The following is a 15,917-nucleotide window of genomic DNA, read 5'->3' as shown; positions in this document are numbered from 1 at the left end:
AAGTCAGGAGAAAGTGTCATGACTTCCCACTCTGGCATGGTCTGGGGCGGGGGGGGGGGGGTGCGTGGCGGGGGGAGAAGACACGGGCTTTCAGACCCTGCAGGAGAGGGGTGGGAGGGAGCAAGCAGGCCAGCCCAGTCCACAGTCCTGAAGCCGGGTCCTGTCTCAGAAGAGCCAACAGCAACAAGGCCTGGAAGGGACCCGGGGGGCCCAGACAGCAGGCCTTCCAGATGAATAGCACCCATTGGAACAGAAAACAAGACACAATTTAAGGCATTGTTTGTTTACAGTAAAAGAATGCAAGGAACCCTTAACATAGGAGGAATCTGGGCTCTCACTCTGACCTTCCTCAGTGGACAAGGCTATCATGTCAGGTTAAAGCAGGGCCTCAAAGCGAATGAAGGATGTGATGTCACAAGTCTTGTGCCAAAATGCATGTTTCATGAAGAGTTCACACTCGCTCGCACGCACACGTATACGGCACGCACACGCAGAGGACGCTTTGGGGGTTGTACAAAATCTGAGGCAGCCCTGTGGGTGAGCGACCCCGTGCACTTGGGGTATAAAAAGCCAACTCCATAGCCTGTTCCTTCTCTCTGGCCCCTCATGCAGGTTAACATTGTCCACTCTTGTGCAGGAGAAAGCACGGGAGACCCAACGTGGGCCGGATGCTCTCTAGTCGAAGCAGCAGCTGGTGGACGGACGAGGGCCCAGAGAGGGAGGGTGGGGTGCACAGTCTGGGGCCCAACCACGGCCCTGCGGGGTGGTGCTGAAGAATGAGTGTCATGAGAGTCGCTGGGGATTGGCAGGTGGACCCTGCACTGGCAGAGCCCTCTGGACTGTGAGGCCACAGGCCAAGTCCCCTTGAGTCCGGCCGTGAGTCACCCAGCATCCTGGCCAAAAGCCTGTGCCCAGGACATGCGCTTCGCCACCAGTCCCAGGCTGGGCTCCCAGAAGCCTCTGAAGTCACGCCAAGTCCTGCAGAGACTTATTCAAATGACATAAGGTTTGCAGGTACCTGGAAGAGAAAGCTCAGCCTCTTGTCAAAGTTCCAACCTTTCAGAATGGGACGAGGTGTGCCCCTAAGGGAAGGGATCAGGTCTTTCCCAGTGAGTCTGCGAATGAGCAGGGTGGGTGGGTAAGAGGGCCTGGCAAGAAACACGGTCGCTGTTTGTCAAGTGGCCGCTGTGTGCTAGGCACTTGACATCATCATGTCCTTTAGTTTTCACGACACCCCAGGAGGCAGGTTTGGGAAATATCCCCGTGACAAAGATGAGGACCCTGAGGCTTAGAGAGGGGAAGCCCACTTCGAGTAAATGGCAGGCCACAGCCTCAGAGCCCATGCTCTCTCGTTCACTAGGCTGGTGGCAAAATAAAACTGCACTTCAAACGGAGAGGAGGCAAATTCTGCAGGAATGGGCATGAGCCTCTGGAAGGGAAACCAGCGGGCAAGGGTGGGTGGTGGTGGGGGGTGGCAGGAACTGACAAGCGGGAGCACCAGGAGGAGCGATCAGGATGCTGGGAACCCCAAAGCCTTCCCAGAGCTGTGTCCCCAGGACACGATCCCTTTGCTGGGGAGACCTTTCCTGGGGAGACCACCAGCCCAAGGTCAGGGTGCTTCCCTCTCCCTTCAAAGCTGCCCCCAGCCCCAGGCTCCCCCACCCGGCTCTGCTATAGGATTCCAGGAGATTTGATGCGAAGCAATTTCATCAAAAACTAATCATCTTAGTGTCAATTTGGTCAAAGTGATGAATTGGGAAAAAATGCATCTCCTTGCACCAGGAGATAGTTATAAGAATGGTCACAGCAGCACTGTTCAAAATAGCAAAAAGCAGGAAATTATTCCTGGGATCACTGCCAGAAGAATTAATAAAAAAAGTATCAGTACAAATACATGAATGACAGCTACACACATTGACACAGATGAATCTCGGGAACACACTGTAGGAGAAAAGCAAGTCACAGAAGAAAATATCCAGTTATGGTCCTATTTTTTAAAAATGTTTTTAAAAATGTACCCCAGACAATACATTAAGGAATCAAATACACGTGCTAACATTTTAAAGGAACAGTAAATAAATCAGGAGAGTGGTTAGGAGGTGCAGGCAGATGGGTGGGACACGGAATTAGGAAGAGGCCCCTGGGGGAGGAAGGTGTTCTGAGGCCCAGGGAGGTCCTGCCCTTAGGCTGGGTGGGCAAGGAGCTGGGTGTGGTTTTTTCCGCTGTGGTTTACACCTTACACATGTTATAAATAAGGTTTAAGCGTATTCGGTGTCAGTACAAACAATTTTAAGAAGTGCAAGTCCACCAAAAAGAAAACCAATCCCAGTCACTGAGATTTTCCATGGGAGTAGATGCATTTCTGTGATTTCTTTCATTGCAGCCCCTGCATGCCATCACAGGGACGTGCTGTGCTTTATTTAAATAATCTGCTTGGAAGAGTTAGCTGTTGCCAACTTTTTATGATCACATACAGCATAGAGCAGAATACGTGGTTGAAAGTAAATTCGAAATAGAAGGGGAAAAAAAGTAGAAAAAATAAAATGTCCCTCTCGCCTAGGTCTAAAAATTGGACAAAAGTACTTAAAAGTTGCAAAACTTTGCCATGGCATACCGCATTTGCCATACATGAAATTCAATCTATTTGTCCTTCTGACCAAACACCTGCTCTGCCAAATGGGTTTGACCCAGTTTCCTGCTACCTGCTGCATATCACTTTAGGAATTTTGTATACAGAGGCAAGCGTACATATTATAAATACGCTTATGTATTTTAATACAAATGAGATCACCCTTACAAATGTTTTACCCTTTGCTTTTTAAAATTTTTTAAATTATTTATTTATTTATTATTTTTTTAAAGATTTTATTTATTTATTTGACAGAGAGAGACACATTGAGAGAGGAGGACAGGCAGGGGGAGTGGAGGGGGGAGAGGCAGGCTTCCCGCCGAGCGGGGAGCCCGATGCGGGGCTCGATCCCAGGACCCTGGGATCATGACCTGAGCCGAAGGCAGACGCTTAACGACTGAGCCACCCAGGCGCCCCCAAATTTTTTTATTTTTTTAAGTAATCTCTGTGCCCAACGTGGGGCTCAAACTCATGACCCCGAGAGCAAGAGTTGCGTGTTCTACTGACTGAGCCAGCCAGGCGCCCCTGTACTTTGCTTTTTACTTCTATCTTGGAGTCCCTTTCAGGATACCATGCACAAATCTGCCTCTGTCCTTCTAATCACTACCAGGAGTCACACAATGGGGGTTTACTGATGGTCACAGAGGTTTCTCGTTTTCTCTATCAAGGACAATGCTGCAGTGAACATTTTTTTAAGTTGCCTCTCATGACCCTGAGATCAAGACCTGAGCTGAGATCAAGAGTCGTACGCTTACCTGACTGAACCAGCCAGGTGCCCCTGCAGTGAACATTCTGAACCACACACCTTTTTGGACATGTGTGAGTCTATCACCAGGACAAATTCCTAGCAGGCAGATGGGTGAGTAAGGCGACTCAAATGCAGTTTATTTTGAGCTCCTCCGTGGTACCTCACATTTTCCTTTTTTCAGTCTTTCCTACTGTTTTAGTTTGTTGAGAACTTTTTACTAAGTCTGCTTTCTAGCTTCCCATCATCTATAATCTGACCAGCTTGTGACATATGTCCTCATGTCATGTTACAGATGAAAATCCTGATTAGGACCAAGCCGAGACCTCCCTCTGGTCTCCGAGAACCACGCGTTGGGGCCCAGAAATCCGTGACTGTGCTGTCATCAGCATCCTCCCCGACCCAAATGCCTGGTGTGTGCCAGCCTTTGCTGAGGGCCCCCTCACACCTCAGAGCTGGTGCCTCCCAGCCGCTACCCACCAGAAGCTGCCATAGCCTCCTCTCAATTTCTGGTGCTTGCTGGCTCCCCAGGCAGAGAGGGACCCACTCCGCAGTGCCCTCTTCTGGTTGATCCCTGCAGAACATGCACAGGGAAGCTTAGGGACAGGAAAACCGATCCTGGCACCAGCAGCCAAATGCTGACTCCTAGGGGCAGGAGCGTCCAGCCTGCCCCATTGGGTGCTGAGGGCTGAAGCAACCATGCCTCTCAGCAGCCTGACAGCCGAGGCTGCGCTCCGGGCCGCTGAGCGAGCTGGGGACCCTCTGGGAAGTGCGAGGCAGGGGAGCTCGGGGCAGACTTTGGTGGCCGGACGACCGGGGTTAGATCTCATTAACCTTGGCACCTTGAACAAGTGCCTGCCACTCTCTGAGCCTCAGTGTCCTCAGCATAAAATGGAGACCGTAAGAGAAACATGCCTCACAGGGGTGTTGCGAGGATTCGGCCTTTCCCATAATGCCTGGTCCTGGGCGAGGCACCGATCAGAGGTCCTGCTGGCTCTGATACACTGAGGAGCAGCCATGTTTGGCTCTTAATATTAGCGAATAGTTTTTTTTTTTTTTTTAAAGATTTATTTATTTATTTGAGAGAGCGAGAATGAGAGAGAGTACACGAGAGGGGGGAGGGTCAGAGGGAGAAGCAGGCTCCTCGCTGAGCAGGGAGCCTGATATGGGACTTGATCCCAGGACTCCAGGATCATGACCTGAGCCGAAGGCAGTCGCTTAACCAACTGAGCCACCCAGGCGCCCTATTAGCAAATAGTATTATTCCTAGGGGCTATGGGGCAGGGAGGCCCTTCTGTCAGTCTGGAGTACGCCCACGAATCAGCTTTTGGGGGACATGGTCTAAATGGATGCTATATCCTGATCCTTGGGGCGATCTCACACCTGCCACCACACTGTGCCTGATGGATGTTTTGGTGGGGTTTCCCTTAGTGGGAAAGACACAGGGACCAGATTCACCGTTCTGATCTGGAGCCAGGCTTAGTTCTCAGCTGAGCAGAGGGTGCCCTGTCTCATGGAGAAAGGTTGCTCAAAAGACGGTCGGTGCCTGGGAGCACAGCTGATAGGCTCTGAGGGAAGGAAGGAGCCCTGTTTTCTTTTCTTTTCTTTTTTTTTTTTAAGATTTTATTTATTTGCTAGAGAGAGAATGAGAGACTGAGAGCATGAGAGGGAGGAGGATTAGAGGAGAAGCAGGCCTCCCGAAGAGCAGGGAGCCCAATGTGGGACTCGATCCCGGGACTCCGGGATCATGACCTGAGCCGAAGGCAGTTGCTTAACCAACTGAGCCAGCCAGGCGCCCAGGAGCCCTGTTTTCTATGGACCCTTAGTCCCTAGGGTGGGGAGAGGATATTTCCAGAGACAAGCAGGGTTTCGGTGACTTTACCTGAGGCCTGTTGCTTTTACATGCGTCATCCAAATGCTTGTGCCACAATATTGCATGAAACCGGGAACCCGTCTGGAACTTGTAAACATTGCCTAACGGGCAGAGAAACCATTGGTTAGAAAGAGGGAGGGTCTCATGGGAGGGTCTGCCTGTGACTGGGACATGAAGATGAATATGAACTTAGGTTAACTAAACCAAGGAAGGTCAGGAGCAGTCCAAGGTAAGCTTGGAGCTTGCAGGGGTAGAACCTCTGCTGCCTCTGGGCTGTCTCTGTGGACCGGGGCTCTTAACCATCTTGGGGGCCATGGTGCATTTGACTCTGGTGAGGCCTGTGGACCCTTCTCAGAATAACATTTTCAAAACGCATAAAATAAAATACAAAGGATATCAATACCACCGAAATGCAGTTATCAAACTACTAAACAACACTTGAGTGATACAGTTCTAGGTGTGTTTCTCTACTTATGCACCAGTAAAAAGATCTAGGGGCGGGTCTGACACTGTACTGTAATTCCAGAGAGATGAGCAGAAATGCCACTCTGAAAAATCTGCAACTATACGTGATAGGAAAATATCTGTGCTTTCTCTTGGACATAAAATCACAGTGTTGTGAACATTCTAGTAGTTTAATACTCGTAAATAAAGGTGTGAGAGGCCACAGAAAACAAAGATGCAATTTTCTTTTTCACCACTAGGTTCACAGACCCCTTGAATTCTATCCACAGACCCTGCCACCCTCTGTGTCATATTTCCCTCTGCTTGGGGACAGTGCTTTCCTGTGGGCTAAGGCCCAAGAGTGGCCTGTGGTCTCCGTGGCCATATGGTCCCCAAGTCAAGCTTGTGTAGGCACAGCCTTTACTTCCCCGAGAAACCACTTATAATCCAGGCCTGGACCTTGAGGAAGAAATTCCAGGGGTGACCAGATTGGGACATGCTATGACGAGTGTGAGCTGTGTGTGGATTCAATCACTCAGACATGGAGCAGAGAACTTGGCTCTTCTCCTCTCCAGTCCCTGGGCCCCTGGGGGTTTCCTGTTTCTTGACTTCCCAGCTAACAACACTAGAACCCTGTGGTCTCTCTATCGCAGCGTCATCTGCATTAGCTGGGAGCTTGTTAGAAATGCAGAAGCTTGTGCTCCAGCCCAGATCCACTGAACCCAAACCTGAAATTTTACAAGTTCCTCAGGTGATTTGTATGTACATGAACCTTGCACTAGAACATTCCTGAGAAGATGTAAAGATGCTTGGAGACCTGATAGGCCCAGTGACTTTGCCTGGCTAGAACCCAAGACCCCGGTATTTCAGGGTTTTGTCATGTGACGTGGGCTACCAGGAAGACAAGCATGAGCTATTCTTCTTCTATTTTTTTTAGTGTAATTGACACAAAATCTTACATTGTTTCAGGTGTACAACACAGTGATTCAACAAGTTTATACATTATGCTATGCTCACCCACAGTGTAGTTACTATGATCACCATCAACTCTATTAAAATATCATTGACTATATTCCTAGGACTTCCTCATTCCATAACTGGAAGTCTGTATCTCCCATTCCCCTTCACCCATTTTGTCCATCCCCCCCATCCCCTCCCCTCTAGAAACCATCAGTTTGTCCTCTATATTTATAGGTCTGATTCTGCTTTTTGTTTGTTTATTCATTTGGTTTTGGTGGTTGTTGTTGTTTTTAGATTCCACATATGCATGAAATCAGACCACATTTGTCTTTCTCAGTCTGACTTATTTCACTTGGCATAATACCCTCTGGGTGCATTTATATTGTCACAAAGGGCATGATCTCATTCTTTTTTATGGCTGTGTAGAATTTTTATGGCTAGTGTGTGTGTGTGCATATGTGTGTGTCACGTCTCCCTTATCCATTCATCTATCAAAGGACACTTAGGTTGCTTCCATTATAAATAATACAATAAACATAGGGTGAATATCTTTTTGGATTAGTGTTTTCATTTTCTTTGGGTCATTACTCAGTAATGGAATTATTGGATCATATGGTATTCCTATTTTTAATTTTCTGAGGAACTTCCATATTCTTTTCCACAGTGGCTACACCAATTTAGATTCCCACAAACAATGCACAAGGGTTCCTTTTTCTCCACATCCTCACCAACACTTGTTATTTCTTGTCTTTTTGATTTTAGCCATTCTGATAGGTGTGAGGTGATACCTCATTGTGGTTCTGATTCCCATTTCTTTGATAGCATGGCCTATTCTGAATGTCAATGCAAATAGGGCTTCTGGACAAGATGGCACCCAGAACCTCTCCTTCCATCCATCATGGTCATGGGGGAGGGATGGAACCAGGAGGAAATGGGAGATGACCAGACAAGCTAAAGTCGGGGCTTCTGTAAAAGGGCTCTTCTCTGATTTGGCCTTGGACCAGGAGACTGTGAGAGTCTCATGACACAGGTAATGTCAGGGGTGCCCCTGAAATCTCCCAAAACCCAAGACCCTCCCGGCCACTGGGATGCTGCATGGTCCATGCCTTAGGCAGCATTATAGTATTTATTCCAAGACCCTGAGGCTATAGCTGCAAAGGTGATGAGCCCCAGTAGCCACAGCTGAGGCCACAAAAGGGTTCCTGCAGCCACATGCCATGCCCAGTGGACACACTGATCACAAATGAAGCAGTATCCATGGACTAGTGTGGGGACCCTCTGATCACAACCTAAAGCAAAGGGAAAGCAGCAGCCCCCAAAGTTCTTACTGTTTCAAAATATACATTTAGCAGAAGAGGAAAACAAGGTAGAAGTCGTGGGCACCCAGCACTGGGCCTGCTGCTTACCTTTGTCAGGGTTATTCAGCTGGAAGATATCCGGGTGCTCGGGGTCGTCAGGCAGCTGCACCATCCAGCCCACGACGGAGACTTTTTTGCCAGGTGTGGATTTATACTGGGGAAGAACAACAGTATAACCAGGAGGCCTATGCCCTCCACTCCCCGAGGAAGCTGAGCTGGGCCTTCCCATCCTCGCCACCTCCCCTGCTTTCCTCCCCCTCCCCCCCGCAACCCCGCCAGGTCACACTACCTGAAGTCCCAGCATGGAGAGTCCTTTCATGGGACTTACGTGTTTCCTGTCTGTGCCCCGCAAGGACTTGGCTCCGTAGTACAGGAGGGTGGATCCCGAGAGTATGACCCAGTACCTGGTCCACGAGGACAGCTACAGAGGAAGGGGAGGCAGAGTGGCAACGCTGCACGTGGTGGGGTGGAGTCCCCCCTCCCTGCCCGATTACAGACCCGGTCACATGGCTGGAATGGTGTCTCCTTCCTCCCAACCAAGGCCAGTGCAGGCCTCATCTCCTCCCGGCCCCTCACGCATCAGTGTCACTTCCACTCCGGGCCTGGAGGAGGGAGACCCTCCCCATCAGTGCCTCTGAGCTCTGAGCCCTAAGCCCGGCCTCCTCTCTCTGGCTCCTTTACTCCGAGAGCCTTTCATTTCTTTTCACCTTGTTTAAGGCAGTGTCAAGGCTTAATTTCTTTCTTTCTTTTTTTTTTTTTTTAAGATTTTATTTATTTGCGAGAGAGAGAATGAGAGACAGAGAGCATGAGAGGGAGGAGGGTCAGAGGGAGAAGCAGACACCCGGCCGAGCAGGGAGCCCGATGTGGGACTCGATCCCGGGACTCCAGGATCATGATCTGAGCCGAAGGCAGTTGCTTAACCAAATGAGCCACCCAGGCGCCCTCAAGGCTTAATTTCTATGTGTTCAGGTGACTTGGGTCCAAGAAGGTCCTGGGGAGAAACATGTTTAAAACACAGACATGCTAAACCACAGCCTAGGCAAACCACAGTATCTGCACTGGGGTGCTCGGGCTGAGACTGAATGGCAGCACGTGGGAAGTCTGTAGGGTTAGAAGGGGGAAAAGCCAACAGGGCAGAGCTATAGGTATTCTTTCTGTTTCTCTAGGCGGGAAGGCTGGGATTCTCTCTTCAGGGGGCTCTGCTCCTTGGTTTAGGGAAAATCACTTCGACGAGCCTTTTGGTTTGCAAAGGCGAAGCAAGAATCGTCTCCTGAAAGGAACAAGGTTGAGTGTAGCGAGGCAGACCGTTCTGCATCGCAGCCAACAGGACCCTTCTCCATGCTGGATGCGGCTCCAGCGCTGGCCATGGTGAAAGCACCAGCTTTCAGACGTGTTTGATGACACTCACACGTGTGTGTAACACACATGCACATACATGTCGAACTAAAAGAAGTTTCATGAAACAATACTTACCTTTATTCTATGGAACACTGACATTTTCCATTCTATTCTATTCTGCTCACAAATACCGGTCATGACCCACTGGACTGATTTCATCACTCACTCCTGGGCCAACCAGCATTTGGGAAAACTCTGCTAGTGGGACACTGTCTCACCCTGGCTCAGAATGACCGAGGCCTGAACCCTGAGCATGGGAGAGAAGCAGGCAGGTCCGTACAACAGGCCAGATCTAGGGCCCCACGTCACAGAATGCTCTGTGATAATCTGGGCCCGAGGGACAAAGTGCGGCCCAGGGCTGGGGTGAAGACGCTCCTTACCCACGAGCCACCTGGCACCTGCAGACAGGGTAGCCTCTGGGGGTGACAGCTGGGCTGCCGCCCTGGCACCTCCGGCAGGCACAGGCAGGAGGGGGCTCCGTGGGCAGTGGAGAGGGCAAGCAGGGGCCAGAGCAGACACTGCCTCGAGGTGCGGCCCACGGGCCATTTACAGGAAACCCGTGCCTGGATGCTCCGTGGAACAGTACAAGGGTCTTTGCCTGCGGCTGAGGCCCTGCCATGGGTGGAGGTCATGGAGCCAGTGACATGTGGGCCCAGCACAGGTGACCCAGGAACTAGCGGTAGAGCCTCAAAGGCCTCCAGATGATGCTGCCACAGGGAGAGAGGGCATCTACAGCTGGGGACGTGACGCAGGCTGTGTCGACCCTCTCAGGGGGAGTTCCAGCCCAACGCCCAGGGGTCTGCAGGCTTCCACTCGCCCTCGTCACAGCTCTGGCTCACCACGTGCTCACTGTGTGCACAGCTGTGCATGTGACAGTCTTGCTGAGTTCTCGACGACATAGGCACTATTTTATCCCAGTTTACAGATGTAGAAAGTGAGGCCCTTGCTCACTCAGTAGCATGGCCAGGGCCGGAGCCCAGGGCCCTCCCTGATGCCCCTGCTGCCTCTGGACGGAGGAGGGTCTGCACTTACCGCGGGTCTCCGTCCTTCCTTGAGCAGAGTCTTCCTCCTCAGAGGACCCTCCATGGTAGGCACTGCGGCTGAGCTCCCCAGCGTACAGATGCACGGGCCTGTGGGGCTGGGGGGAGACCACCAGTCAGACACTGCCCTGGAAGAGCCACGGTCAGGCACCCTCTTCCTCACAGCTCCCCACTGCCAAGTCCACGATGCTGTGCCAGGCCAGAGGACTCGACAGGGTCGGGGCAGGTGGCCCTGGGCTGGCCACAGCTGGAAACTTCCACCTCCCTCACCTTTCGGGGCGCCTGGAGGCCCGAGGCTTGGTGACAGAGCTCCTCATAGCCCAGGGCCCAGCAGCACGGCCACCTGCTCCTGACCTCTGCGGCGGCTTCCTCCTGGCCCTCCCTGTGGTCCCGCCCTCCTCTCCACCTGGGGAGCCTGGGGCCCCTGCGGCCCCTCCTTGTGTTGGCAGCGGCCTGGAGGAGCAGAGGGCATGCACGGGAAGTGGCGGGGGAGCGGGAAGAGAAGTGGGGCCAGAGCCAGCGGCTAAGCCCGGCGCCTTTGCCTCAAGGCTTCGGGCGCCACCTACAGGTAAAGACAGCCAAGTGCAGCACTAGCCTGGACCTGCCCTGAGGCTCTGGGTGGCTTCGGCTCACTGGGTAGGTGCCTCCCATAGGCATCTCCCTCAACTTGGCGCCCTTCCTCAAGCTGCTCTTCCTCCACATGTGGGTGAACGGTACCACCATCCATCCGGCTGCCTGAACCAGAGACCTGGGGGGTTTCTCCTCTTACTCCTCCACCCCTGCCACCTACTCAATCCCAAGGATGTACTGATCCCAAGTCCTACATATGCCTGACTGCCCCTCTCAGCAATCCCACTCCCCCTACCTTAGGCCAGAACTGCTCTGCCTTTGGGCAACTGCCTGATGCTCTCCCCTGGCCTCCCTGAGGCCACTCTTGCCTTCCTCCTGCACGCTCTCCAGCTCTCCATGCCACGGCCAGGATGACCCGGGCATGCCACTGTCTGTCACCCACCCCCACCCCAACCCCCCACCCCCACCTCCCCAGCCTCCTCTCCACCCCTCCCCTCTCTCAGCCCCCAAGCCACCCTGCTCTTCCTGCCTCCCTTTGGCTTGAGGTGCTCTTATTATCCCTACACCTCCCCTCCCTGTATTTGGTTCATTCCTATCACTCTTCCAGTCCTTTCTCCAGAGAGGCCTTCCCTGCTCTCCCCTAGCAGAACACCCCACCTCCTCTCTGGGACCATCAGGGATCTGGGATTATCGGTTCAGTCTCTGTCTCTCCTGAGGCAGTAGCCTCTTGGACTCTGGCTCATCCAGCAGCCTCGAGCACAGCGCTCTTGTCATCCGACAAACAGCCTAGAGCTAGTTGTCAAGTAAATGAGCACAAAAATAAATGAATACCTGTAGACGCAGCTCCGGGTTCTGGGAGAATTCCGAACTGGTACCCGCCAGTTGGGCCCTAGCGTGGCATAGAGACGTCCCCTGCTTCAGAGGAAAAGGGGTGAATTTTAGCAACATCTGGAACAACTAGATACTCGGAGGAAGCAAGGGCATCCCAGACTCTGTGGGCATTAGCTCAGGAGGCTCCAACCCCAGCTCTTCCTGCACCCCCTATGTCACATTGCAGACACATCTAGGGCACATCTGGAGCTGCCAGGTCAGTGAACACGACGCCCCCAGAGCCTCCATCAGTGTCAGGGGGTGACTAAAATCAGGGCACACCCACTGACCCAATGTGAAGCTGACATGTTTAATAGAAAATGCCGTCCAGCCCAAATAGGCCATGGTAAATCCAATTACAAGGGCACACAGAACTGAGGGCAGTCTTGCATGTTGGGCCTGGGTTGGGGAGGGGGGCGTGTGCACCGTCCCCATTCACCAGGGCACAGCTGAATTCCTCTGTTTGCCGTGTCCTCTCCACCGGACGGCCTCCTCTGCTGGCCCCCGCCGGGTACCTGCCATCTCCCTGCATGCTGCTCCTCTGGCTTTTCTCCCACCTGGTGTCCCCAGCAGGGAGCCTTTGCAGGGAAAGGTACAGCTTCCAGAGTAAGCAGAAGTTTAACCTATTTGGGGGGGAGGCTTCCATCTTTCTGTCTCTCCTCTTCACCTTTTCCTCTTTTAGCAGGATGATTTCCTGTGTCCATGTGGTCCTCAATCACCGGCTCACCCCTGCAGCACGGTCCCCCTGGGCCGGTGCTTTCCTGCCCCTTTGGCCAAACAGGGATATAACCCAATCTATAAGGTCAGACGAGGTCGAGACTGCCTTTGCGGTTCCCTGTGGCCAGTCCTAGGTTGCTGCATGCGGCCCCATGGCACTGGACACTTGGCGGGGGGGCCGCGCTCATTCATGGCAGCAGGTCCGTCATAGCCTAAGTGAGCTCAGGTGCCTCTGAGGGGAGGGTCGCATGGCTCCCTTCCCCTCGGTCCTCCACTTGAGAAGGAACTGTTCTTGATGACCATCTTGGGTCTGCTGTACAGAGGCCCAAGTTCAGGGCTGGTGGGAGTCTGATGGCCATCTAGGCCAGCTGCCCATCGGCCCCTCCTCTTCAGGTACATCCTCAGCTGTAACGGATCTCAGGCTTTCCCCAGCACACCTGGGTGACAGATGATGGTCACAGGCTGACCCCACCCCCACCACGAGCTGTGGCGCAGATGAGGCCGTGGCATGCCCAACTCCCAGCTCACAGGCTGGACTGCCTCCTCCCTCCCCTCCATTCAGAAAGAGGCTTGCAATGCAGTGAGTGAGCGGGACATGACTAATCTGTAATTTATGAAAAGCTCCAGGATTTCCACCGGTACCGGAACACTGCTGAGTACCTCACAACCTGGTATAACCCCGTGCTGACACAGGCTGCTCGGAGGGCTCACGAAGGACTGCCTCCAGGTTGGTTTCCTCCCCAGCCATTACCAGAGATTTCTTATGAGTCGGGGCGGGGTCCGACAGCAAACCGTTCTGCGATGACATCCCTTGTGCCCAGGGGACGTCTCCTCGTTTGATCTGATTCCTGCTCTGAGCTGCCGCCTGTCTGGAGTCTGAGATGGAGCCTCCCTTTCCAGAGCTGAGTCCTCTGGTCCCTTCTTCTCCACCTTTCTTCTTGTCCTTTTGCCCTGGTGCCCAAGGATAAGGTGCAACGACAGTGGGCTGTCCTCAATGTCCAGTAGTTCCACCATTGGGGGGATGTGGTTGGCACTTTTACCTTCCCTCCGTCCTTCTCTCCTTTCTGAGAGAGTCCATGGCTGCACACTCAACAGATGTTTGCATGACTGACACTTGTCAACAGCTTTAAATCAGCATCTTCCAACCGGTCTAGCCTTTTAAGCAGCCTTTCTCCACGTGGGCTGCCCCCCAGTGCACTGGGCTGGTGGGGGGAATGCAGGGGTGCGGAGATCACTAGTGAGTGAGGGCTCACATGTGCAAGGCTGCAACACTCACCATCTCACTGGAGCTTTATTTAAACACATTATCTTCCCCAGAATAGGGAAACTGAGGCTCAGTGATGGGAAGACACTTGACCGAGGCATGAGCCCAGTAAGCCAGGATTTGACCCCTGTTCTGACTCTACTGCCCAGGCTCCTCCCATGCCTTTCAGGGTTGCAGGGAGGCTGCCCCGGGGACTGGGTCTATCCTGTGGGTGGCTTCGGGACATCTTCCTCTCAGAGGCACCACTCCTTTCGGGTCTCTGCTGCAGCTCACGCTGGTCAGGCTTTGTCAGTGTCTGTGAGACTGGAGGGCCCCCGATCTCCTGGGATGGGACCACCCCTCGGCGCCCTCGGCCCTTGGTCTCTGCACTGGAGTAAACTTGAGGTGGTTCTGACTGACTGGCACCTCGGAGCAGTTGCCATTTATCAACTGCTGACCATGAGACCCACTGCTCCTCCCACCTCTGTGAGGGGCACCATTCCCACCCTGTTTTAGATGAGGAGACAGAGGCTCAGGGAGGTGAAGCCACGCATCCCACCGCACTGGCCTGTCATTAGGGATGGAGACGCAAGTATTCACAAAGGGAAGCTGGCTTTCCTGTGTGAGCAGAGGGCCTATGTCTGTCAAGCTGCTCCCAGTGGGGAAGTCAGGGCCTGCTTCCCTGGAACCTGGGGGAGTGACCCTGGCCTTGAAGGTCAGCATAATTGTGACTTTTCCCCAAGGCCAGCTTTCAGAATTGTCAGGGTTGTGGTGGCCAGCCTTCCTCCCCAGCTGAGCCCTGCAGGGCTGGAGGAGGGTTGTGGCGGTTGGGGTGACTGTGGCTGGGCCTAAGCAGGCTAGAATCAGCACAGAGGAGCCAAGATCTTCAGCCACTGGAACCAATCTGATCATGGCCCTGCTTTGAGAAGACTTGTTATTTGAATGTTCAGAGCCACAAAATGCAAAATGAATGGGTAGTGGTACCTGGTGAACTCAGAAATCGGGATTTCTTGGACTGACATGGGGGTTCCCACTCCAGAACCATGGACACCTCTCCCAGCATGATGCTGGGAGCAGAATGTAGCTGAGTGGAATGTACCCCAGGAAGGCCATTTTATTGTTTCCTCTCAAGGATGGATCTTGGGCAGTGGTGGGGAGGAGGGATGCAGCAGGCAACCCTACTCATGGGAAGTCTGGTCTGGGGAAGATGTAGGCTGGCAACCAAGTGGAATACTTCAGTCCCAAATGGTGTACAAAATGATGATGATGCTGATGGTGATAATGATAAGGATGGGCTGACGAGAATGATGGTATGGTGATGATGATGGGGTGATGGAGATGATGAGGATGATAAGGATGGGATGATGGGGATGATGGTGTGATGGGGATGACGGGGATGATAAGGATGGGATGATGGGGATGATGGGGTGATGGGGATGACGAGGATGATAAGGATGGGATGATGTAGATGATGGGATGATGGGAATGATAAGGATGGGATGATGTAGATGATGGGTGATGGGGTGATGGGAATGATGGGAATGATGAAGTGACAGTGATGATGGGGATAATGAGGATGGAACGATGGGGGTGATGGGGTGGTGATGGGGATGATGGGTGCTAGGCAATGTGCTAAGCAGTACTTGTTTATTATCTTGTCTAATCACACTGGGGGTTTCTATCCTGAAAATCAGGAATACTGTTAGGCAGGCACTATTTTTTTTGGTTTGTTTGTTTTATGTAGGCTCCACACCCAGCCCGGGAACTCAATGCGAGGCTTGAACTCACAACCTTGAGATCGAGACCTGAGCTGAGATCAAGAGTTGGATGCTTTACCGACTGAGCCACCCGGGCGCCCCAGGCAGGCACTATTCTTATCCCCACCTTATAAATAACGAATCTGAGGCTTGGAGAGGTGGAGTAACTTGCCCAAGGTCACAACACTAGGAAGAGGAAGAGTGGGTAGTGCTGTTGAGGCAGAAGGAGCCAGGGTCCTGCCTGGGCCAACAGCATCATGAGAATTCAGACTAGCCAAGGCAGGTCTGAAAGGCATCTTCCCCTCAACAGTTT

The 15,917-nt window shown here is 52.7% G+C and overlaps 1 protein-coding gene across 6 annotated transcripts in view; it reads right to left on the bottom strand.

Moving 5' to 3' along the window:
• Positions 1 to 267: 267 nt before the first annotated feature.
• The window catches only part of RALGPS1 (Ral GEF with PH domain and SH3 binding motif 1), a 315,913-nt gene continuing 300,263 nt past the window's right edge, over positions 268 to 15,917 (bottom strand). For 5 of the 6 annotated variants that reach the window (XM_064579740.1, XM_064579737.1, XM_045883159.3 and 2 more), the window contains 6 exons: positions 11,849 to 11,932; positions 10,440 to 10,545; positions 8,338 to 8,430; positions 8,058 to 8,163; positions 5,257 to 5,348; positions 268 to 1,018 (listed from right to left, as the gene is read on the bottom strand). In XM_064579740.1, the coding sequence (XP_064435810.1) occupies positions 989 to 1,018; positions 5,257 to 5,348; positions 8,058 to 8,163; positions 8,338 to 8,430; positions 10,440 to 10,545; positions 11,849 to 11,932 (511 nt within the window). In that variant the 3' untranslated portion in view covers positions 268 to 988. The remainder of the gene's footprint in view (positions 1,019 to 5,256; positions 5,349 to 8,057; positions 8,164 to 8,337; positions 8,431 to 10,439; positions 10,546 to 11,848; positions 11,933 to 15,917) is intronic. The other variant, XM_064579742.1, reaches the window with a different exon arrangement.

This window comes from Mirounga angustirostris, unplaced genomic scaffold, assembly GCF_029215605.1.
Source record: "Mirounga angustirostris isolate CCGP_5_RB_7025 unplaced genomic scaffold, mMirAng1.0.hap1 SCAF_15, whole genome shotgun sequence".
In the NCBI taxonomy this organism is placed as follows: Eukaryota; Metazoa; Chordata; class Mammalia; order Carnivora; family Phocidae; genus Mirounga; species Mirounga angustirostris.
This window is presented reverse-complemented; position numbering and strand designations above follow the sequence as displayed.